Source organism: Stegostoma tigrinum, chromosome 5 (genome assembly GCF_030684315.1).
Source record: "Stegostoma tigrinum isolate sSteTig4 chromosome 5, sSteTig4.hap1, whole genome shotgun sequence".
NCBI lineage: Eukaryota > Metazoa > Chordata > Chondrichthyes > Orectolobiformes > Stegostomatidae > Stegostoma > Stegostoma tigrinum.
In genome coordinates this window covers 67,593,250-67,619,536 of record NC_081358.1, presented here as the reverse complement: position 1 = coordinate 67,619,536, position 26,287 = coordinate 67,593,250, and the positions used below count along the sequence as shown (strand labels likewise).

The window sequence follows — 26,287 nt, the reverse complement described above, 5'->3', positions numbered from 1 at the left end:
AGGAAATTAGTTATAGAGAGAGGTTTAATAGGCTGGGACTTTTTAACCTGGAATGTCAGTGACTGAGGGGTGACCTTATTGAGGTTCATAAAATCATGAGGGGCATGGTTAGGGTGAATAGCCAAGGTCTAAGGTGGGCAGTCCAAAACTAAAAGGCGTAGATTTAAGGAAAAAGAGAAAGATTTTAAAAGAACCTGAGGGGTAACTTTATTATGTAAAGGGTGGTGTCTGTATGAAATGAGCTGCCAGAAGCAGTGGTGGAAGCGGGTACAATTGCAGCATGTAAAGTGCATCTGGATGGGTATATGAATTAGAAGGGCCAAATGCTGGCAAATAGGATTAAGTCAGATTGCGATGTCTGGTCAGCACAGACGAATAGAACCGAAGACTCTGTTTCTGTGCTGTATGCCTATAACAAGGAAGACCCTATTGCTGTTGTGGGGGAAAGAGAGGGAGTGAGGGCCAATGAGCTGAGATGTGTCAGACCTGGCTGAGGGCCCTGTCAACTACAGTGCCAGAAAATCTTTGCTTGATGAAGATGGTGGGCATTTCAGCAACCCTATTGTCTAAACTGGCATCATCAGAACAGATGTGATCGAGAAAGAAGAACTGGAAGAATGGAGTAGAGCCTTTACAGGAAGCTGAGTGTGAGGATGTATAGTGAAGGTAGCTATGGGAGTCAGTTGGTTTGTAGTGGATCTTGGTGGCGAGGCTATCTCCAGAAATAGACAGCTTGAAGAAGACAAGGGAGGAGTCTGCGATGGACCATATGAAGGTGAGAGCAGGATGGAAATTGGGAGCAAAAGAAATAAACGTTTCCAATTCCGTACAAGAGAGGCAAGCAGCACCGATGGTGTCATTGAAATACAGGAAAAAGAGTTGTGGATAGACGCCAGTGTAGACTGCATCGAGGAATGTTCCACCTACTCCACAAAGGAACAGGAATAACTGTGGCTCATGCAAGTATCCATGGCCACACTCTTGACCTGAAGAAATTAAAATCAGTTAAAGGAGAAGTCATCCAGAGTGAGGACGAGCTCAGCCTGACAGAAGAGGATGGTGATGGATGGACATGGTTCCGGCCTCTTCTTCCAGGAAGACGTGGAGAACCCTGAGACCATCCTAATGGGGGGCAGATGTTCAAAGAGGTTGTGTGTCCATGGTAAAGAGAAGGCGGCTAGACCCCATAAACTGGAAATTCTGAAACTGACATAAAGAATCAGAGAAGCTGCGGATGTAAGTGGGAAGGGGCTGGACAAGGGGAGAAAAAAAAAACCATGAGGTAGGAAGGGATGAGTTCAATAGGCCAGGAGCAGGCAGAAACAATGGATCTGCCTGAGCAGTCCTGGTTGTGAATTTTGGGAAGGAGGTAGAAGCAAGCTGTGTGGGTTTGGAAGTCTATGAGCTTAGAGGTAGTGGTGGGAGATCACCCCATGAAATTAGGTAAGTGACCATTTTGGGCATAATAGACTGGTGTTCCATATTGGGGTTGTGGTCCAAGGGGAGATAGGAGGTGGTATCTGAGAGCTGGCACTCATTCGCAGCAATGTCAAGGTCAGTCCATCAGCAACAAAGCAACAAACTTGTCGGCTGACTGGATTACAAAGTTAGGGTTGGATCTGAGAGCATAGAGTGCAATCAATTCAAGGAAGTTACGCTGGAATGGGTAAGAGGGCCAGAGAAATTGAGGCAACCTATGACATGTCGACAGTTCTTAATTAATAGATTAAGTGCAGGTAAAAGGCCTGAGGGAGGGATCCAGGTGGAGGAAGACTGTTGGAGGTGGGTGACAGGGTCTGTGGGGTAGGGAAAGGAATCTTGTCCGAAGAAATGGGTACAGAGGTGAACGTTTGTCCTCACTCTCAATTCACTTTCTTCGGGTCAAAGGGTGACTATGGGAAACTGCACGGGCCCCAGTCATGCCTATTTCTTTCAGGGGAACATTCCTTGATCCAGTCCTACTTTTGCCCCTACCACAACTCTTTCTCCAGTAAATCAATAACATCATCGATGTCGCTTCCCTCATTCATTGACAAGATGAGAGCATCACTGGTTTGGTAGCATTTATTGTCCATTGCTAATTGGCCAAATGGCAGTTAAGAGTCAACCACATTGCTGTAGGTCTAGAGTCACGTATAGGCCAGACCAGGTAAGGATGGCAGTTGCCTTCCCTAAAGGACATTCGTGAACCAGATGGGTTTTTCTGATAATCAACAATATATTCATGGGTCATCATCAGATTACTAATTCCAGATATTTATTGAACTCAAATTCCACCATCTGCCGTGGTGGGAGTCAAACCCGGGTGTCCAGAATGCTATCTGGGTCTCCGGAGTAACAGTGCATTGATAACACTACGAGGTTATTACCTCCCTTCTTGTCTGAAATTGGAAAAGTTTATCTAATTGGCTTCGAATTTCCACCTGCTCTCAACTTCACCTGGTCCCTTTCTGACTCTTCCCTTCCCTTCCTCCTCTGTTTCCAGCTTCCTATAAAGAATCTATTTTATTTTCCCAGTTCCTCCATCTCTGTTGAATCTGTTCTGATGATGCCAACTTCAACAAGGGCCACCTTACATCCACATTCTTCCTCAACCTTGGATTCTCCTGCACCATGGTTGATAGGGCCCTCAGCTGAGTCTGACCCATGCCCCACACTTTGGCTGATTTTTTCCCCCCACAACAGCGATAGGGTCATCATTGTCCTCACTCACCATCCCACCAACATCCAGACCCAGAGGATCATTAGCTGTCATTTCTGCCATCTCCAATGGGATACCACCACCAAATGCATATTCTCCTCCCCTTCCTTATCAGCCTTCTGCAGGGACCATTACCTTTGGGGCACCCTGGTCCATTCCTCTTAAACTCCCAACGTGCCCCACAGCCCTACAGCACCTTCTCCTGCAATTGCAGAAGGTGTAAACCTACCTGTTTACTTCGTCTGTCTTCGCTAGCGAAGTCCAGTGCGAGTTGGAAGAGTAGCACCTCATTTCTCACTTGGGGAACTCTGCTGCCTTGTGGACTTAATATTAAGTTCATCAACTGTAGAGCTTGAGGCATCCTCTCCCATTTCCTGACCCCAACTCCCACAATCCAGGGTTTGTTATCATGTGGGCTGTTCTACACACATTGTTGCTCCTGGTAGTTCCCATCAGCAGCTATTCATTCAACATACTGATCTTTGCCCGCTCATTTGTCCGTCCAACTCTTTTTCTCTCTCTTAGGGTTCTATCGCTACCTATGGTTTACTCCTTCTCCCTCCCCCATCCCTTCTTCTGCATATTTACAAACCTTTTTTGAGCTACCATCAGTCCTGAAGAAAGCTCAGTGGACCCGAAATCTCAACTCTGATTTCTCTCTAGGGACGCTGCCAGACATGCCGATTTCATTTTCCAGCGCTTTTTGCTTCTGTTTGAGATACAAAGCTGTCTAGAATTAAATAAGAAATGATGAATAAAAATTCAGCATAAAGCAGTCTCATATTTATGTTGCCAATCTGCCATCTGGGAGCATATTGGCTGTCCAATCCTCCATCTCCTGTCTATTAAACCAAGAAATGGGCAGATAAGAGTGATGTGTGGATATATGATTTGGATTGTGGGCACATTGAATTCCCACTTGATCCAGTCTAAAATATGTTTTGTTAGGATAAATGCCCTAATATAAGATTGTTATTTGATTAATATGTCGGGCAGTGCTCCCACATTGGACACCAGTCATGTTCACGAACTTTGCAGAGCCAATAAGGTTAGAATTGACTGAGCCTTTCCCTGGATTATTGCTGATGTGTCCACCTGATTTTTTTTTGTCATGATTTCATACAGTAACAAAGTGTAGCAGGTCATTGGGTGGCTGGAATGTAGATGAATGAGAGGTGACGTCCCTGAAGCACAAGGTGCTGAAGGGGCATGATCTTGAATATAATGGCATGTGTTTTCAAAGTTGTGGATCTTTTCCTAATCTAAGAGCATGGAAGAGAGCCATATCAATCACTCTGAGAGTCTACAGGATACATGTAAAATCCTTTCATACCCATCACCCCATCAGTTGGTTCTTAGGACTGAAAGCATGGAAAAAAAAGGCTACGGAGGACCTGAAGCTGTCTTCATGTACCCTTCCTCACATGTGACAGGGCAGTGCCAAGAGGCAATGAGGGGGAGGTGGAGCCACATAAGCCCTCAGAAATCTCCTCTCAGAACGCAACGGAGGGCGCAGGGCCCTCTACCTCCATCCTGCCTTCCTTCTGTCCTCCCCAACCTTGGAGGATTAAGTTAGGAGGGATCACATGATTCCAAAGCAGTTTCCAGATTGCAGAGATGTTACAAATGATTGAAAGATCATGCCGTGCACTCAAGTAAAACATTACGTATGTCTATTCACTAACATATAACCGTTAGCTCAGATTTTCATACTGTCTTTTGTAACTTGAACATAGAACATATGCACTAAGAAGAACTAAAATGGTCCATATTTATTATATAATAGTTAGAAATGACATATTTTCACTGCTTTTGTTTTTCTTGTGGCCACATGAAATATATTCATTTCAACTTCACTTTTCCAGGCAAACTGCTCATTTAGTGGGATTAGTTAGAATGATGTCAAGCTTATGTTGGCCTTAGATAATCAGTGTTATGTCGCACTTTTTGGATGTGAGATAATCCTGCTTTGGTTGAAACCAAACTGGGAAGGTTATTGCTGCCAATGTTTCCCCACTGAAAAAACTTTCCCTTTATCTTCGTTGGGATAAGATTGAGCTGCAAACAGGAAAGAAGAAGCTGGTGCATATGTTTGTTCTTCTGCTTTGCCTGTGTAGTATAATTCTGCTTATTGAAATGTATTGTTATTATTATTCATATTCTGCATGTGGGTAAATATTGATTTTATCAGACCAAGGCTCAGGCTATAAATTTAAGATTAAATGATTTAATAGCTAGGCCTGTAAATGAACAGATGTCAGCGTGCTTCCAGTAGTAACAACCTTTACAGGCCTTACAGAGTGAATGCAGCGAAAAATTGTACTGTACTACCTATCAATACAAGATTCATCTTTGAAACACAATTGTTCAGATTTTATGTGGTGAAATATCAGTGTATAACTCAATATGTCTCCTAGCTTCTGATCAACTGCTAATAGAAAATGTTAACCATGAATAAATAATTCAATGCTTTGTGAAAATACTGAAACCAAGAATGTTGAATGTGTTTTTTCATCGACATTGGATGTGCAGTTTAACAATTGCAGGGCATGTTTCAATTGACAGACCTCAATTGATCAGTGCTCAGCACTTTGACGTTTTTAGACATGTCTCCACTATTTAAGTACAATTTTAAAAACAGTGGCCTTCCTGAACTGTACATGAATATTGCCAGCAAAAAAAAATCACAGTAGTTGAGTATTCTATCCAATGGCTCTCAAACATTTTTCTTTGTTTACCACTTAATTAGGACAAACCTGGTATGATTTACTTGGAGCAAAAGAACCCATGAACCATTTGTTCTATCTATCACTTGCCACTACAAAAAAACTCAACAGCATTAACTGGAAGAATGGCAGTGCTTTTGATAAGACACTATTCAAGTGATGTCTTATTCAGTCTCATACCAGACTCCAAACTCAGCTGGTCCCTCACCTTGTTTCTGCCACACTTATTGAAAACTTGATCTTGGAAACAGGTCATTTTGATTTAAAAAGCAGCATTGCTGTTGTTTGGATTTATGGCAATTTTTGCCTCACATGCAAGAGCTGGTCAGATTGGTTGATACCAGGTAGCTGATGAGGAATCAGTTTTTGGTCAGTTATCTTATTGGGAGATTGATCATTGTGTTGCACATCAGAAACTTGTATGTTGGACCATTTCACAGAACACACCTGGAAAATTGTTGCCTATGTAACTCATACAACCTGAATTCTGAGACTTCTATCTTCCTGCCTATCCTTGGGAAAGTTTACAAACTGCATGTTCATCAAGGCGGAAAATTTTAATTGATGGCTCATAGAGTCATAGAGCTTTTACAGCATGAAAACATGCCTCTTGGCTCACATGTCCATGCTAGTCTTCAAACTTCCAAGCATTTTAATTCGATTTACCAACACAATTCCCATAGCCTTGTAGGCTCTACTGCTTCAGGTGTTCATCGGATTGGTTCTTAAATATCTGGAGGTTTCCTGCCTGCGCCACCCTTCTGGCAGTGAGTTCCAAATACCCACAAACCTCTAGTGAAAAACATTTTCCTCAACTCTCCTCTAAACATCCTCCTCCTTACTTTAAATCTGTGTCCCATTGTAATTGACTCTTCTACTGAAGAGACAAGTCTCTCCCTGTCTATGCTCCTGACAATTTTGTATGCTTCAATCGAAGGCCCCTCAGCCTTCTCCACTCTGACAAAAACAGCCTCCATCCTATTTAGTTTCTCTTCGTAGCTAAACACTCCAGCCCAGACAGTGTCCTGGTGAATCCCTTCTGCTCATTTTCTAGTGCAATTACATCTTTCCTACAGTGAGCCAGAATTTCACCCAGTATTTGATTTGATTTGATTTATTATTGTCACTTACAAAGATATGCTGAAAAGTATTGTTCCATTTGCAAATCAGGCAAATCATAACTTACATAAGCACATCAGGGTAATAGAGCAGAATTCAGAATATAGTGTTACAGCTACAGAGAAGGTACAGAGAAAGGTCAACTCTAATATACGAGAGGTCCATTCATACGTCTGATAACAGTAGAAAAGAAGCTGTTCTCGAATCTGTTGGTATGTATTTTAAACTTTTGTATATGCTGGATGGAAGATGATGGAAGAAAGTATCACTGGGGTGGGAGGGGTCATTGATTTGCTGGTTGCTTTCCCAAGCTAGCGAGAAGTCTAGAGGAGTCAGCAGAAGGAAGGCTGGTTTTCATGATGGTCTGGGCTGCATTCACAACTCTCTTATTTCCTGTAGTCTTGGGCATAATTGTTGCTATGCCCAGCTAAGATGCATATGGATAGGACGTTTTCTATAGTACATCTATCAAAATTGGTAAGAGTCATTGTGGACGTGCCTAATTTCTGTAGCCTTCTGAAAAAGTATGTTTTTTTTTACTGTAGTGTCAACACGGATAGACCAGGACAGGTTGTTGGTGATATTTACTCCTAGGAACTTGAAGCTCTCAACCACCTCTACCACAGCATCATTGGTACAGATGGGTGTATCCTCAACTCCACTTCTTGAAGCTCCTTCATTTTGCCAACAGTGAAGAAGAGTGCTGTATTTTCACCATACCACTAAGCCCTCTATCTCTTTCTTATGCTCTGTCTCATCATTGTTTGAGACACAACCCACTATGGCAGCAAATTTGTAAATGGAGTTACAGCTAAATTTGGCCATAGTTATAGAAAGGCACTGAGTGCACAGCCTCGTGGGCACTAGTGTTGAGAATTATTGTGGAGAAAGTGTTGTCACCTATCCTTAACAATTATGGTCTGCAGGTCAGGAAGTTGAGGATCCAGAATGCACAGGGGCTTCATTTGGGGTCTAATCAATGTTACATATAGCACCAGCAGAATGTCTTTGCTCTTGTATTCATTCTTGTATTATGGAGGGATGTATCCCATATGTTTTCTTAACAACCTGTCCTACTACCTTCAAGGATCTATGGTCATTATTATTAGTTTTTAAAGGAAGTCTTAATGAGAGTGAAGAGGGGAATCAGTAGATGCATTGTATTTGGACTTCCAGAAAACAAGATACCTCGCAAAAGGTAAAGTCAAAAGGTAAAAGACCATGGTATTGAAGATGGTACAAAGGCATGTATAGAGAATTAGCTGATGCCAGGAAAAAGTGAATTGGGATAAGAGATGTTTCTCAGGTTGACAGACTATAACCAGTGAAGTTTCACAGGAAGAAAGGCAGGGCTAGTGGTCTGAAGTGTATTTGTTTTAATTAATTAAAGCGAGTTTATTTTAATACTAGGTATAACAGGTAAGGCTGATGAGATTGGAATCTGGTTTAGTACATGGGACTACAATGTAGTAACCATTGCAGAAACTTAGTTGAGAAAAGAGCAGGACTGGCAGCTCATCATTCCAGGGTTTAGATGTTTCAGCCAAATCAGATGGGCGTATAAAAGGGGTGGGGGATCTGCAATACTGATTGAGGAAAAGTCACAGCTGTACTAAGGGAGGACATCAAAGAAGGTTCATCTAGTGAAGCCACATGGTTAGAATTTAGGAATAAGACCTCCCAATAACCAGTAGGAGATAGTGGAATGGGCAGGTAAGTAGGTCATGGAAAGACATCAAAACAACAGAGTTGTTGTTGTTGTTAATTTTAACTTCGTCAATATCAACTGGGACTCTCTGATTGCCAGGTGCATAGATGGGACAGAATTTGTCAGGTGCTAAATTGGGGGAAGGTTAATTACAAAAGTATTAGTTTGGGGAAATTAGAACAGGACAGCTGAGGCTAAATTCAAACCTGGGATGTCAGAGTATTTTAAAGGACAATTGACTAGAGTTCAGGACCAGCACATTCCTCAGAGTATTCAAGATTAGGATGGCAAGATTTGGGAACATTTGGGTGACAAGATAGTATTTGAACTTTAGTCAAAAAGAGAAAGGAAGCATATGTAATGGTTAGGAAACTGAAACCAAACTAGGCCCTTGATAGGTACAAAGAAAGCAAAAAAAGATCTTAAACAAGGAATTAAGAGGGCTCAAAAGGACTATGAAATATCCTTGGAATGTAGAAATAAGGAGAATCCCAAAACATTTCATACATATATTAGGAGCATGAGGGTAACTAGGTAAAGGGTAGGTCCACTCAAGGACAAAGGCAGAAATTTACATGTGGAGCCAGAGAAAGTGGGTCAGATTCTTAGTATGTTGCATTGATATTCATCAAGGAAAAGGGCATGAACGATGGTAAGATTAGAGGGTGTCTTGCAAAACGTTAAGTTAGATAAATCCCAGGGCCAAATGGGATCTATCTCAGGATACTGAAGGAAACAATAGAGAAGATTTCTTGGGCCTTCATAAGGACTTTTGTATCCTTTTTGACATAGATGATATCCCAGAGGAGAGGAGAATAGCCAAAGTTATTCCTTTGTCTGAGAATGCAACAGGGATAATCCAGGAAATTATAGGTCAATGAATCTTACATCAGTGGTAGGGAAATTATTGGAGAAGTTTCTTAGAGTCAGGATTTATTTGTATTTACAGAAGAATGGACTTATTAGGGATAGTCGCCATGGTTTTATGCAGTTGAGGTCTTATCTTACAAACTTGCTTGAGATTTTTTTGGAAAAGTGATGAAAATGGTTGATGAGAGGCAGGCAGTGGAAGTAGTCTACAAGTATTGAATGAAAGAATTTAGGGCCCTTCATGATAAGCTGGTCCAGAAGATTAAATTGCAGGAAATCCATTGTGACCTGGCAAGTTGGATACATAATTGGGTCAGTCATAGATGACTGAGGGTAGTTATGGATGGGAATTTTTCTGCCTGTAACTCTATGACCCACAGTTTTCCCTAAGGATCAGTGTGGAACATCTGTTGCTTGTAATATATCTAAATGATTTGAATGAAAATGTAGGTGGTCTAATTAGTAAGTTTGCAGAGGCCACAAAAGTTACTGCAGTTATGAATGGTGAGGAGGGTTGCAAAGGATATAGCAGGATATAGATCAGTTAGAACGTTTGACAGAGAAATGTCAGATGGATTTTAATCCAGATAAGTGTGAGATGATACATTTTGGGAGGTCAATTGCAATTTTAAAGTATATAGTAAATGGCAGGACCCTTCAGTTAGGCCACATTTGGTGGAATGTAAGCACCACTGGCTGGCTAGCATGTATTTCCTGTCCCTAGTTGCTCTTGAGAAAGTGGTGGTAAGCTGCCTTCTTGAATTGCTTCAGTCCACCTGCTGTAGGTTGACCAATGTTCAGCAGGGACTTCTGGGATTTTGACCCAGCAACATTGAAGAAGTAGTGACATATTTCCAAGTTAGGATGGTGAGTGGCTCAGAGGGGAATTTGCAGGTGGTGGTGTTCCCACGTATTGGCTGTCCTTGCCTTTCCAAATTGAAATGGCCTTGGGTTGGAAAGGTGCTGTCTGAAGATCATTGGCGAATTTGGTATTTTGTCCTGCTCTAGTCACCATGCTAAAGGAAGGATGTGGAAGATTTGGAGAGAGTGCAAAGAGGATGCTGCTTGAATTGGAATGCATTCGTTATAAGGAGAGGTAAAAAGCTTGGATTGTTTTCATGACAGAGTCAGAGGCTGGGAGGTGACCTGTTAGAAAGGTAGAAATATGAAATATTTGATGGCATAGGCTTAACAGGAGAGGGAAAATGTTTAAAAAGAGATGTGTGATTCTAGTTTTTTACACTGGCGTAGCCCGGAACGTGCTGCTAGGAGAGGTGGTAGAAACAGGTAGGTTTAAGTTTAAGAGGAAGTTAGATAGACACATAAACAGCAGGGAAGGCAGGGATACAAACCATTTGAATGCAGGTGGGATTAGTTTAGAATGATATCATGATCAGCACAGATATGGTGGTCTGAAGGACCTGTTCCTGTGCTGTACTGTTCTATATTCTACATTATCGTACACAGGGATCAGTGCTAGGACTGCACCTGTTTACAATATATATGTATGACTTTGAGGAAGGAAATGAATATACTGTAGCCAAATTTTCAGACGCACAAAAATATTTGGAAAGGCAAATTGTTAGAGCAGTACAGAGTAATTACGAAGAGATACCGTTCAGTGAGTGGATAAGAAGTTGGCAAATGCATTATATTATAGGAGAATGTGAAGTGATTCACTTTGGAAAGGAGAACAAAAGAAGAAAGTGTTATTTAAGTGGGCAAAAACTGCAGAAATCTAACACAAAAGATCTTGGGAGTCACTTGCACACAAAACATCGAAAGCTGGCAAATAGTTGCAACACATTTTCAGGAAGGCTAATGGAATGTTGGCCCTTACTTCAAGGGGATCACAGTATAGGAAACAAGAAGTCTTAATGTAACTGTACAACATGTGGGCCAGACCACATCTGAAATACCATGGCCAGTTTTGGTCACTTTATTTAAGGAAAGATATCACCTTATTGGAGGCAGGTCAGCGAAAGTTCATCAGGATGATTTCTGGTATGAAGGGATTGTTTCATGTGCAAAGGTTAAACATCTTTGGGACTCTACTCATTGAAGAGATATGATCTCAATGGAATGTACAGATTTTTTAAGGGCTTGACTGTGAAACTACTGAGAGATGTCTCCATGGGACAGTCCAGGACCAGAGGGCATAAACATATAATGAAGACATGGAAATTTAAGAATAACTTGAGAAGGAATTTCTCCTCTCAGAGGGTTGTGAGTCTTTGACACTCCTTGTCAAGGTGAACTTTGGGGACAGAGTCCTTGTGCATATATAAGGCTGAGATGGATAGATTCTTGGTCAGTAGGGTAATCAAGGGTTAAGCAGAAAATTGGACTTGAGGAATACTGGTCCAGCTGTGGTGATGTTGATTAGTAGGAGTGTTTCAAGGCACTGAAAAGCCTACTCCTGTTCCTATTTCATATGCTATTATGGTTTTATGTAAATGTACATCAAGGCCCGTCTCATCCTCCATGCTTCCTTGGATCCTACAATTAAACAATGATTCCTTTGCCTGGCTAGTCTTCCCAAAACATATCATCTTACATTTTTCAGGATTAAATTCCATTTTCCACTGCCCAGCCCATCTGACCAGCCTATACGTAATGTCCTTTAGTTGAGGGCTTTCTTTGTCTCCACTTATCATCCCACAAATTTTGATGCTGTCTGAAAACTTACCAATCACACCTCCTACATTCATGTCTAGATTATTATGTGCACAACATACTGCAAGAAACCCGGCACCAAACCCAGTGGCATACCACTGGACACAGGCTTCCAGTTCCAAAAATATCTTTAATTCATCACCGTCTACATCTCACCAATATGATTCATTATGATTGTTTATGGAAACTTTTGGCATGTAAAGTAGTGAAGGTACAAAATTTGCTTTTGCTCTCAGAAAACAATTTCTCGCATTATGCATTATCCTTGGAAAATATTCTGATTTAAGGTAACTTCCCAATGGTGATCCCAGTTTCCACTAACGTGTCTTTTACCTTACCTTCTATGCTACTTGATTCTGTAATGGTATTTATCTGTTGTCCGCATAGACTTTTCTCTTCCCTGTTATAATACATTTTCTAAACACTACCTACTGATTGAAATGTGAGATGTGGCTATTATGGTAAAATCCTATGAATATTTTGTTCCTTTTCTCAGGGCCCTGTGTCTTGGGATGAAAGTAAAGTACCTGCAATGTTGCCATGTTGTCCTGCAAATATGAATATTTCTGTGGTAAGCCAGTCTTTGATATTGCCTTAATTGGAAGCACTTCAGCTTTTCTACTGGAACAGAATTCTGATACCATTGGGTGGTATGAGGCTGAGTCACATGAAAACAGAAAAGTCCTTAAATCCCTGAAACTGAATCAATTAAATATCATTTACAGCCTCAGAAACTGATCCATTTACCTTTCAATGGAAGATAGTTGGGGTTGTTAGAGGTCAGTAATCTCAGCGCCAGGACACCTCTGCAAGAGTTCCTCAGAGTAGTGTCTTAGGCCATACCCATCTTCAACTGCTTCATCAATGACTTTCCTTGCATCATAAGATCAGAAGCGGGAATGATTGCTGATGATTGCACAATGTTCAGCACTATTCATGATTCCTCAAATACTCAAGCAGTCCATGATCAAATGCAATAAGAACTGGACAATATCTAGACTTGTGACATTTGCACAACACAATTGCCAGGCAATGAAAATCTCCGATAAGAGGCAATCTAACCACTATCCCTTGACATTCAATGAAGTTACCACGACCAAATCTCCCCACTATCAACATCCCAGGGGTTACCATTAACCAGAAACTCAACTTGACTCACCAAATAAATGCAATGGCTACGAGAACAAGTCAGAGACGAGGAATACTGTGATGTGTAACTCACTTCCTTTCTCCCCAAAGGCTGTCCACTATCTACGAGGTACAAGTCAGGACTGTAATGGAATACTCCCCACTTGCCTGGATAGATGCAGTAACAGTAACACTCAAGAAGTTTGACATTATCCAGGACAAAGCAGCCCATTTGATTGGCAACACATCCACAAACATCCATTCCCTCCTCCACTGACACTCAGTAGCAGCAATGTGTACAATCGATAAGATGCATTGCAGAAACTCACCAAAGATCATTAGTTCATTAGTACCTTCCAAACTCACAACCACTTCTATCAAGAAGGATAAAGACAGCCAATACATGGGAACACCACCTACACCCCCTCCAAATCACTCACTGTCCTGGCTTGGAAATAATCACTATCACTGCATCAAATTCCTGGAACTCCCTTCCTAAGGTCATCATGGGTCAACATATCGCACGTGGACAGCAGCAATTCAAGAAGACAACTCACCATCACCTTGTCAAGGACAATAAATTTTGATCAGCCAGCAATGCCCACATTCTATGAATAAATAAAAACACTGATAAAAGGAAGTGTATTGTGATTGTCACAGACCTATCATCATAGCTACATGACATCAGTAGAACAGTTTGTTGATCAAGTGCACCCAGTATAGTAATTTTTCACAGATTCCACAGCGATCAACTCTACTAACAACTCCTCTGGTAATAATGCAGCTCATATCAATGAGTATTAGGCCCTGCATAACATCAAAGCTCTGGCTGACATGTGGCAGGTAACATTCAAGGCACTTAAGTGCCCAGTAATGACAATATCCAACAAACAGGCCTGACCAACTCTCTTTGACTTTGAAAAGTAACATAATTGCTGATTCCCATGCCATTTACGTTTCTGAGATCACAACTAACCAAAGGTTTAACGAGACAAACCCTATTGACAATGTTGGTACAATTAGCTGTCTAGAAGTTGAATAATCTGCAACAAGCACAATGGCTGTGTGATCCTTAAGTGGTTCTCCACAATTTACAAGGCCATTGTCAGAAGTCTTTTAGAATAACCCCAACTTTCCTGGATGGATTAGCTGTAAGAAGACATAAGAAGCTAAACAGTATCCAGGATAGTGTACATTTTTTTGTTATGATCCTAGCTCGTAGGTTACTTAATAGTTTTTTTTTGTTGTTGGCTAACAGTGATAGCCACTGAAACATAGTCACACAAGGTTGCAGATATTCACTAACACAGAACGTAAGTTTATTACATAAAAGAAGAAATAAAAAAGAAAGCTGTACACATACAGAAGAACAATTGCAAAGACTTAACAAACATCAAAACAGAATTTCAACCATTTCATCCATTTCAGACTCTCAAATTTTATGAAATATCACTCCTGTTTTAGCTTTTACAAATCTTTACTTAACGACATTTTCAACTTTCTTTCCCTTGGACTGCTGAGGCCTTATTTTTTAATAATTCCTTTCCATTGGTATGAATATTTTGCAATTGCAATCGCTTAAACTTTTTCAGTTTTCACAATTTGAATATTGCTATCCAATTTGTCCTGACTTGCAAGCTTCACAAACAAAAAACCACTTCTGCCAAGGTGACTGGTTGCCCTGAACTGAACTGAAAAATTTTGTTTTCCTTCCAGAAGAAAATGTGTAATCTTCTGCACTGGATTTGAATTCTTTGTGGCTGAAACATTGAACCTTCTCTTCTTAAGTCAAACTAAATGAATTGCCTTAATGCACTTACTCTGACTTGCTAACCCAACAGTATAAGCATTCCATCCATTAATACCACAACGGATTCTCCCAAGTTCTCAATTTCAATCATATGCTTTCTTGGAACTGTTAATATTAAGGTTTCTATTTGAATGTGACTTTCTAACCATTAAAACAAAAACATTCACGGAATGTATCTAAATCTGTCTGTCTCAATTTTGAAATCCAAATCTAAAATCATTATAGATGTATTAGACACCTCTTATCACAACTTGATTGATAATCCAATTATTGGATACAATATCCATTCCCTTCATCATCAGCAGACAGTAATTCCAGAGTGCAGCTGCAGACAGCAATATAGCAACTTTCTATGTTATTTCTCCAGTGCCTCTCAAATGTAAAACATTGATTATCATGAAAGTCAAAAGAATGCTTACAAGTTCATTTCATGTCACATACTAACCTCTCCTGGACTCATATTACAGTTTCATCAATGACACTGGATCATAATCCATGAGCTCCCAACTAAAATATGAAGTACAAAAAAATTTGAATACAGATACAAATAGTGAATAGGAAGACAATTGCGATGTGAACTTTTAATGCAGAGGAAATTAACATAACATTAAAAAGTGTAAAAGCAGTGAAGGTTTGCAACAAGTTTACATTACCACATGGGAACATTGGGTTTTATTTTGATTTCAGTACATAAGAAGCTCATATTTATATATGAAAAGCAGCTCAGAGAAGGGCACAAATCTGATTCCTGTGATGAAGATGTTGAAGAAAGGCTTGACAAGTTGGGCTTGTTCTGAAGAGCCTGTTTCCACACTGTGGGGGTTCTGTGATTCTATCCGCTGGAATTTAGAAGACATTTAAAATCCTGAGGGGACTGTAGAGGATAAATTGTGAAAAGACGTTTCTACTTATGAGCAAGACTAGGGAGCTTAATATAGCAAAAAGACGTCTCCAATTTATTGTCAAAAGGCAGAGGGTGTAGACAGCGAAGCACAATCAAGGCCACATTCAGGTCAACCATGATATTATCAAATGGTGGAGCAGGTCTCAGTGGCTTATCCACCTATCCCTGCTACTAAATCATATGTCATATAAAGTTAGAGAGGGATAACAATCAGTATAAGAGACGTAGCAAGGAGAAGTTCCTCCACTACATTTTGAGATAAATTTGAGGTGGTAATGTGAACACACCATTGTCACTGTTATCCACATTCCAAGAACAAATTTAAACAAAAGACAATGGAATATCTGTAACCTGCTCACTGGTGCCTAAGACTAAATTCACGAAAATATTCTTTTGATTATCATGGCCATCAGGAATCAAATCTATTTGTCCACACTATTGCTATTCCACCCAACTATCAAGCAAATACGACTAAAAGTCATTGGATGTACTCAATTAAAGATGCGTATGACTTCTTTATGTCATAATTCAATTCTTGATTACTGCTGCTGTATTTGTATTGGTTTGAGCTTAGCCTCACTCTTGCTTTCCCCAACTGGAATGAAGATCTATACTGCCTCTACAGTATAAAAGGGAACTGCTTGGCAGTGACAGTACAACCATACTACTAGAGATCCAGTGACAACCCTATTGCATTTTTATCGTAAGTTAGATTCATAGGGACAAGCTCATTATTGTGCTTTTAGAAAACACCCAACTCATAACATTCATATCATGCAAATGTCAAGCAGATCACTGGCAATAAGAGGCAGTCCAACCCCTGCCCTTGACAGTCAATGGTGTTACCATCGTGAATCCACCACTATCAACATCCTAGGAGCTACCATTGATCAGAAACTCAACTAGACTCACCACATAAAGACAGTGGCTACAACAGTAGGTCAGGCACTGGAAATATTGCATGAGTAACTCACCTTCTGGCTCCCTAAAGCCTATCTGCTATCTACAAGACACCAATCAGGAATGCAATGCAATATGCTCCACTTAACTGGAATAGTGCAGCTTCAACAACACTCAAGAAGCTTGACACCATCCAGGCCAAAGCAGCCCATTTGATTAGCACCTCCACATACATCCATTCCCTCCATCATTGCGCAGTAGCAGCAATCTGCACAATCTACAAGATACCCTGCAGAAATTCACCAAAGATCCTTAGTCAGCACTTTCCAAAGCCACAACTGCATCCATGTAGAAAGACATGTGCAGCAGGCTCATGGAAACACCATCACTGTGAGTTCCCATCAAAGCCTCTCAACAATTTTGCTTTGGAAATATATCACAATTTATTGACTGGATCAAAATCCTGGAATTACCTCCCTAATCGCATTGTGGTTTGCCTACAACGTATGGACTGTGGCATTTTGATAAGGCAGATCACCGCCACTTTATAAAGTACAACACAGGAACGATCACTAATTGCTGGCCAGCCAGCAATGCAAACGGTTCACAAGTAAAGAAAATGTGAAGGCACCTGTGCCACGTATAATTCGATTTATACAACACAGAAGTCTTGGCAATAAGCTCACGGCCTGAAACACAAAGCCAGTTTCTCTTTACACAGATTTTGCTTGATCTGCTGTGAATTTCCAGCGTTTTCTGATTTTGTTTCAGATGTCCAGCATCGGCATACATTTTTAAGTTGTACCCGGGTCCATCCATAATCTTGGCCAATTCTTGTCACGTAGCACAGCAAATCATTCGAAAGAGAAGGGAGAAAACCATAACGCAGACAGACGATATTTTTTGTCCATTCCAATCCGATTTTGGCAATAAATACTGCATAAGTTACTCTTTGACTTCATCCATTAAGGGTTGGGGCTCCAGCAGTTTTCACTGAGCTCGTAATTCATTGTGATTTGGTCAATTTTGATTTATACCAGATTTGCAGAAGAGAGCTACCTGGTAATCATGAAAGAGGAAAAGAGAAGCAGATATAAACTTGATGGGTTTTAGTGCTCACTAATGAACTTTTCCGTAATTGGTTTCGGTGCATGTATTGACCTTTTTTAAATGCTAAAAGTTTGTTATGTATACTTTGATTTTGTTTTAACAGTTAAGGTTTTCCTGAGGACGCTTTGAATTACTCAGAAATACTTCTTTTCTGCCGTACTGTAAAAACAGTGCAGGTTCCACCCGACACTCATAACGACCAAGGATCAAAAGGTGCTGCCAGGCAACCACAGGGTAGCATCTCGGCCCCTATTTCTGGCTGCTAAGTTTCTGAGACCAAAGAAATTCCCTTCTGGAGCCGCTGAACCCAATCGAATCATGAGTCTCTCAATGCAATTAACCCCAATCCCAAATTAGCTCAAACCATACGGACATCTTGAAAATGTATCCTCCCCGGCCACCTGTCCAAAGCACGTTTCGTTTTCACACTGATTATGTTGATACGATTTTGCATTAAAATATGTTTAGATAAAGCATGTTGATAAATTATTAATGACCGATCGCCCACCTGTTGCAATATTGACATATAGTTTCAGCTCCAAATGGTAATAATAACTAGGCAGATACGAAAAGGTTCCTTGGGTATGTACGGGAGATTTTAATGTACTGCGGATGGCCCTGCTGTCAGAAAAATAAGGGGTGGGTGGAACAGTCTCTTGTTTCTGAACATAGCTAACTCCCAGGCGCAATAACCGTCTTTCTCGACTGATTCGCCCAACGATATTATTGCCGGATGACCTGACTTTTCGCTCATTATTCCTTCTCTCTCCCTCTTTCTACATAAAGGAGGGGGTAGGGGTGGGAGAGAGAGAGAGCAATACCTTCCGGGCGAGCTGAGTCGTGTTCATTGACAACAACGAATGAACGCAGCGAAAAATCCGTAAACTTAAACACAGCTCATGCGCCGAGTGCTTTCACCGAGTGAAATAATTTAAACCAAAGAAAGGTGAGTGTAAGCATAGACATCTAATCACTTAATGGTTATTCTTGCCGTCATTTTTCGTTTGAGCTTCTATTGTTGTTCATGTTCAAGCGGATGCTCCGATTAATAAAAAAAATCAATTGGCGGTGTTGCACACATTTGGTTTGTAATTATACATGGCGCAATTTGATTTGACAATTATTTGTTTCTTTTGTTATGTTAGTATGTCTCAGGGTCTGATCTTTGCGGTCTTTGTGGTTGTGTATGACATATTTCTTTTTGATATATACATTGAAATGATCATCGTATTTAGCCTGATACAATAGATAACAGCTTAGTGAGCAGGTTACTTGGGTCCCTGGCTGGCGTCTGCGTTATCTCTGTCACCAGGGAGCCCCGGTTCTAACTCGGACCAATTCAAGGAAGTGACGTGAGTGTTATTTTGTATCAGGTAGTTTTTTTAACCTGAGGAAATATTCTATCATTCGTTTATATAAATTACTATCTACCTCAGCAATACCCGGGGACAATTGCTGCTTTAAATCTGACACCGTCCATTTTATGGTTGCCTGCCGTTCCCGTGGACCATTTGTCTATATTTTCAATTGCATTTTAATTCCTCGGGATTTGTTGCTGTTGTTGTGATTTTTCACTTGCGATTCGACGATTTAAAATAGTCTGTAGTCACACCAAGAATCCTGCAGTAGACGGCAGAAACCGGCCGCCTGCCCTGTTTATGTTATGCTGCTGAGCTATTTGTAGAAAATGGCAGGGAGGAATGGTTCACAGATCTTCAAATTATTGTATTTTAAGAGGGAATGATAAGAAAACCAAATGCGGTGTTTGAAATGGGACCGCAGTCAGAGTAGATAGTCACACAGACCACGCCACAAATTTTTAGCTGTTGTCAGATTTTAGTATAATTGATCATAAATTAATTTGAGTCTGTCCGTATTTATGTAGCGCCACTTTAGACAGCTGTTTAAATATGGACAGATCTGTTAATAATAAACAAGCCTCGTCATCGCCAAATATAGGATGGTGATTGAAATTCGATTTTTGTTCGCGAGGGAGCTTATTCCGCTGGGATGTGCTTTGCGGATGCTGGTGTTTCGGCTTTGTACATGCTGCATCCCTAACACACATATCTGCGCTGAGACCTCAAAATATTTAATACGGTCTCAGGAGAATTTTACATAACTTAAGTGAGAGAAATGAACCGCCGACAGTAATCGAAGGCATTGTATTCCTTGGGGATTAATTTGAGCTGGGTGGCGGGGGAAGGTGGTGAAAAATGGGCAGTTTTAAGCGGTCCTCTATTGCATCCACGGTTCACTTTAGAATTTTATTCCAGACGGCCTGGCTAGTTTCAGAGATACAGGGTGTGCCCTGCAGTTGTACAAACCAAGGGTTGGATAATGATAAAACGAAGACAATGAGGAAACAGCAAAGAGAGGGAATATGGGAATTTCTGGACGGAGAGACAGTTTCCTATTTCTTTGGTCTCTCGAATGGGAGGGGGAATTCGCGCATGCGTGGGGGAGGTGAATGTGGGTGTTGCTGATTGCGGAGCCCCCGGAGGCGCGGGCAGAAGGAGTGGTTGGAGCTGCTTGCTTGGAGTACCGTGAGTACTGGGGCCGCCTCCTTACTTCCATCCACCCCACACTTCCCTCAAGGGCGAGAGCGCGCGTACTGTGGTCCTCGAGTGTCCAGTCCGGATGTCGGGTCAGCGAGGGAGGGAGCCGAGTGAGGGGGTTCTCCATCCCCTCATTGGAACCAGATGGGTTCGGGAATAATTATAGTCAAGCTGTTGTTAACTATTATTGTTTTATTTTTGTCGTTGGCGGGGCTCCGTGGCCAGCTGACCGTGGTGTGAAGATTGCAGCATGTATCCTCCACGCGTGTGGAGCATGTGGAGTAAGGCTCCCGGCTGTAGTCGACGGCAGTTCCCGTTTTGTTTTTTTTAAAACTACAGTATTTGGCAATCGGGAGTATATAAACTGGGTGCAGCTCGTTACGCGGCCTCTTGCAGTCGCTGCTACTCAGCCGTGTGAGGCCAGCAGTTATTTGCGTCCTTACCAACTCTCGCCCCCCAAAACAACATAAATCAGACCCGTTGATGTAGTTTCTTCCTCTCTGCTGATTCATGGCGTTTTATCGTCCCAGATATTGAAGTTAAACAATCCGAACCGCCCTCCACTGCTTCTTCCTATCCCAACCCTCCACTCCCTAGCCAACACCGTGCTGAAGGTAGCTAAACCACCTCTCTTGGTTAGCACGTTTCTATTCAAGGCTTGGCAGCAGAGTGCAAAATCCGTATTGCTGAATTGAAAGGAGAACTTTACCTGAATTATTGTTACATTTAATTAGCAAGGAAAACCTGAAACCCTGAAATATAGTTTCATTTGTGTTAATGATCCCAGGTGTGAATTTTTTTTTAGTGGGGAGTCGGAGGGAAGGATCTTTTGGAAATGAGGTGGCTTCCAGCGTTTCCACTTGCCTGGCTACATTAATGATCAGTAACACCATGCCGTGACAGCGTATATTGTGGCGCAAGTGTGCGCACCTTTCAAAGTTTAGACAGCTGCGATGTAATACGGAACACGGCAATCATTGCGGTGCAGCTTTGTGTACGCTGAGGAGCCTTGGGCTTTGGCTGCAGGGCGGAAATCGCATTCCACGAAATGCAGCTAGGACAGAACTGTGATATTCGGCTTTCTATGGATTAGGAAGTTGTCAGCGAAAATCGTAACAAGCAAATGTGTGCTTGAAATACAGATTGGCTGTGTCCTTGGGAAATAGAACCTGCGCATGTCTTCCCTGTTTCAGGATGTTGGAAAATTAGGGGACGATCCATTAATGTATGTAACACAATTACCTGATAATCATGTAACAGAGCAGACGTGAGACACTTAACGGTACTGAACCTGATCAATGCATCAGAGAACGAACTACAAAACAAGGTTTTGCCTCTGTTTTCACTGTGAGTTGATGTTTAGAAACACATGTCCAAATCTCTTTCTCACATGGGTCTATGATTGTATGTTCGTCATATTTTAAACGTTTAGATTGTCATTGAATCATAATATAAATAACTTTGGTTGAAAAGCCTTAATGTGCTAAATAGAGATTCTGAGATTATTGCAAATTTCGTTATGATGGTGTTGTGCACAGCTTACTATTCCCACATTTGAAGGTGAAAAAATTGCTTTTAATTACTTTCAACTAAGGACAAAACAATATTTGGCTGGACTGCAGATTTCAAATTATAATTGTATAACTTTTTCAACAATACCCTTTCATTCAAGTCATACAACAGCTATCAAGCCTATCAAATAAATCAAGCAAGATGGGTTTTGTCAAGTTAATATTTTGTAATGTGTATTTTTTCATAAACTGCTGTCCTGAATGCTCTAAGAACATTCATATTTATTAAAACTAATAATTAATGAAATGTAAGTAGCCAGTTAGAGATTTACATTTACATTCAGGCTTAACATTTAGACAAAGATGAATCGCCATCTTGCCGTCAGTGAGCAATTCACTATCGTATTTTGCTATTGCTGTAATTTTTTACAAAAAAATTCAGTGTGTTTTAAGGATATGCAGCTATACACATTTCTGTCAGTTCAAGTTAAGTGTTTACACTTAGCTGTACTAAAGGTTCTAGGACTGTACTGTTGCTATTACGAGCTGAGTTGAAGAGGTGCTTTTTGGAACCTGAGATAGTAAGAGCTGCGGATGCTGGAGTCAGAGATAACACAGTGTGGAACTGGAGGAACACAGCAGATCAGGCAGCAAAAGAGGATCAGGAAAGCTGATGTTTTACGCCAGGTCTGAAGAAGGGTTCCAAACCCTTGTCAGCTTTCCTGTGCCTCTGATGCTGTCTGGCCTGCTGTGTTCCTCCAGCTCCACACTGTTATCTCTTTTTGAAACCTGATAGTGGAAACCTTTTGGAAGCTGTAAGCATGAAGTGCATAATCAGACTTGGAATATTTTGTTTACAACTCCATAAAAGAGAGATGATATTTTTGACATATAAGAAGTGGAGTGGGATGGAGGATAAATTATATGCATGAAAACTGTAAGTTTCAAACCTGCTGTGTCAGGATTTCCATTCATTTTTCAAAGATCAGCATTATAACTGTTTTTGGCAGGCTGCCTGCAGTTTTCCTGTCTCCACTTGAGAGATTGCCTTCGTGAAGAGAGATGGTAAATAGCTGCAGGATTCAAATCCCTGCACAACACTTCAAAAAAACCTAGCAAACTCCAGAAAAATGTTATATATGCTACCTTCATATCAAATCTGATAATTACGTAGTTCTGCACATCAATGGTGCTGCACTGACTTGATGACCTGTTTTGTCATCTTTAAATACTTTGTGGCATTTCCCTTGCATAGCAAAGCCAATTAACTATTGGATGCAGATCTTCCTAACATCCATTTTTACAAAGGCAGTTATTTTATTTTGTTGCCTTCCAACTAAGAGACTTGTGAACTGGTGGCTTCAGCATTCCCGTATCAATGCTGGTGGAAAATACAATGAGTATAGCATTTTCACCAAGTGTAAAGATTACACTAGCGAAGAGTGAGAAAGAAAGTCCTGAGAAGAATAGGGGATTTTATAAAGATTGATGGGGTTGAGCAAACATGGAAAAAATGGAGTTGAAATATGGAACAGACAGTAGAGGTGTATGGCTTTACGAATAGGTGCAATTCAGATTTTAGGTAGAATCTTGTGGAGACAATGGGATCTTAGCCACCAGACCAATGGCCTCATGATATTGTTGCTAATCTATTAACCTGGGATCCATGGTACATTATAGATGGTGGAATTGAAATGCAACAAAAATATGGAATTAAGAATTTCATGATTTACCATGAAACCATGGTCAGTTGTAGAAATAAAACTGATTCATTAATGTCTGTTAGAGAAGGAAACTACCTGTTCTAGCCTACATGTAATTCCAGACCCAGACCCACAAAAATGTGGTTGACTTGTTACCGCCATCCTCTCGGCAGTTAGAAATGGGGCAAGAAATGCTGGCCTCTGTAGTGATGTCCTAATCCTGTAACTGAATTCTAAAAACTGAAAACTGCCAAGCCTTCCCAACACCTCTGTTTAGGATGACCTCTTGTGTCAGTCAAATGCTTGACAAGCAGTTCTTCTCAGGGCCTAAGTCCTCGTTGCTGAGATCTGCTTTCCATTTAAGAGAAAGCAACACCACTGGCAAAATGGTCGTGGCTGGTAGTTCAACACCTACCCAAGGCCTTGCGTCAGGAGGAACCCAGAAACTGGTGACTGCTGGCATGAAGCAGTTCATAGCAGAAGGGTGTCAGCAACAAGAACATGAGCTGGTTTTCATTGGTCTAAGCACCCATCCCTACCCTCTTTCAATTGCAGTTCCAAACCTACCACAGGAGGGGAGCATGATAAATTATTCAGTTCATTGAGAGGATGGTAATGAGAAATCAGAAGAAAATGGAGAGGATTTAATACAAATAAAATGCACAGAGTTTCAGGAACCAAGATATTGCAGATATTAGAGGAAAAGAATCATGTTAAAGGCAGAGAACAGGAGGATTATAAAAGACATGGTTCATATAGAATAAAGACCTAGCAAACATACCTTCAAAATCTCTTATTTTTCTTTGTATGGTGCTTGACAAGTAAGTTGACTTTCAAGTTTGAATGTGACTGGAAGAGGCAGTCCATATAGATGTATGGAAAGAATAATACCAATGCATAAAATAAATATATACAGCATTCTTTATTCATATTGGGAAACATTATTCTTCCACTAATGTTTAGAAATGATTAAGCTTATCCAGAAGACAGTTTATGATTTCCACATCTTTATTGAACAGGATATTACCTCTGTATGAATTAGAAATACTGCATAATCGAGCTAACAAAGATTACTGCATAATCTTGAGTAAAAGCTTTATTTTCTTCTCCAGCATATGCAGAATACAAATAGAAAGTGATTGGGTAGAAGTGAGAAGTGTGACAGATGGTTGCAGAAAGCCAAAGCATTCTGACTTAATCATCATAGAATCCCTACAGTGTGGAAACAGGCCCTTTGGCCCATCAAGTCCACACGGACCCTTGGAACGTCCCACCCAGACACATTCCCCTATAACCCACCTAATCTACACATCCCTGAACACTATGGGCAATTTAGCATGGCTAATCCAACTAGCCTGCACAACTTTGGATTGTGGCAGGAAACCGGAGCACATGGAGGAAACCCATGTAGGGAGAATGTGCAAACTCCACACAAACAGTTGCTTGAGTTTGGAATTGAACCTGGGTCCCTAGCACTGTGAGGCTCCTGTGTTAACCACTGAGCCACCATGTGGACCCTAAAGTTAGGATCAGTTTTCAATTCTAGTCATGTGACTATTTCAAGGTATTTAATCATTGGGAAAATAGCAAAACTCCGGGGTAAATAGTTAGTTAAATTGTTTTCTGGTACTGTCTTATTCATGTTGTATGAACCTCAAGTTAATTGTATTTGCAATTTCTTGCTCATCAACTTAGAATTTACATTGTTTCCTTCTAAAGACATTACAGTAAGTTGCACACTGCATAACTGAGTCACTAGACATATTATACAATAGATCTTGCTTGTGATTCCAGTAGTACCCTGTTAAAACCATTTCTTTTGTGGAATTATATTTAAATGTAAGACAATGGACACCAGAAAGGAGGACATATGGAGTGACGAAAGGCTGTTTGACCTTTTTGAGTCTTTTTCATTTACATATTAATAACAGTAACAAATAAATTTTTGCATCCAGGAAGAGTATTAAAAGTTCAAAAGCAAAATACTGCAGATGCTGGAAATCTCTAATAGAAATAGTAATGCTGGAAGTCGGTAGCAGGTCAGGCAATGTCTATTGAGAGGAGAAAGTTTTTTTGATGAAGGAAACATCAAACACTTCTCGCTGTAGAATCTGCCTGGCCTGCTGAGTATTTCCAGCCGTTTTTGTCTTTATTTAAAAGTTATACAGAATTTATTACTCAAATGTGGATCAATATTTAAACACTATTCTATCGCGTAGCGCATATCCTCAATGGATCTCTTTCATAATGTAAACCTATATGGTTGCAGTAACTCCTAAAACCAAGGACAATTTGAATTGGGCAAGCCTTGGCTGTAGTACACACAATCCATTGAAGAATAAAGAAAGAAACATTGTTAAATTACCTTAGGTTAGGTCACACTAGGTGGCTAACCTGGTGAATCCTACAATTTGTATATTTACATGATTACCCTGACAGTAATGCTACGCTAAAGAAATATATCTTGAGTGTTTATAACAGAAGAGATAAACACCTTTTGAAATTTTAAAGACATATTAGCAAATCAAAAGTTATCAATAACTTTAAGGAGCTGACAGAAGAATATTTATGAAACATTGATCAGTAGCTGAGGAAAGTTCTGACAGACTAGAAAAAGTCAAATGTGCTAACCCTGTTCAAGTACGGCAGAAAATAATCCTTCACAATTGCAAATTTGTTTGATTAATCATAATTTTTAAAAAAACTGTTGGAATCAATCAAATAAAATGTGGGAACAGTGTCCAGAAATATAACCTGCAATCAGACTTTGTTCAATTTACTTAATAGCCACCTTTTGAAGAAATAACATTTCAGGGTGTTCATCAAGAGACATACAATTTAGCACATACATGTGCATTCTGAT

The 26,287-nt window shown here is 40.5% G+C and overlaps 1 protein-coding gene across 8 annotated transcripts in view; it reads left to right on the top strand.

Moving 5' to 3' along the window:
* The window catches only part of LOC125451881 (regulator of G-protein signaling 20-like), a 227,178-nt gene that overhangs the window by 58,180 nt on the left and 142,711 nt on the right, over window positions 1–26,287 (top strand). The window contains exon 1 of one of the 8 annotated variants that reach the window (XM_048529593.2): window positions 18,368–18,598. The exons of 4 other annotated variants lie outside the window; for them this stretch is intronic. Coding sequence is in view for 1 of the 4 variants with exons in the window: in XM_048529590.2 (XP_048385547.1) it covers window positions 20,293–20,358 (66 nt within the window). In the remaining 3 variants the exon portion in view is untranslated. Of the gene's footprint in view, window positions 1–18,367; window positions 18,599–18,918; window positions 19,005–20,152; window positions 20,199–20,255; window positions 20,359–26,287 lie in introns of those variants that run through there. 3 more of the 8 variants (XM_048529594.2, XM_048529595.2, XM_048529590.2) reach the window with 3 other exon arrangements.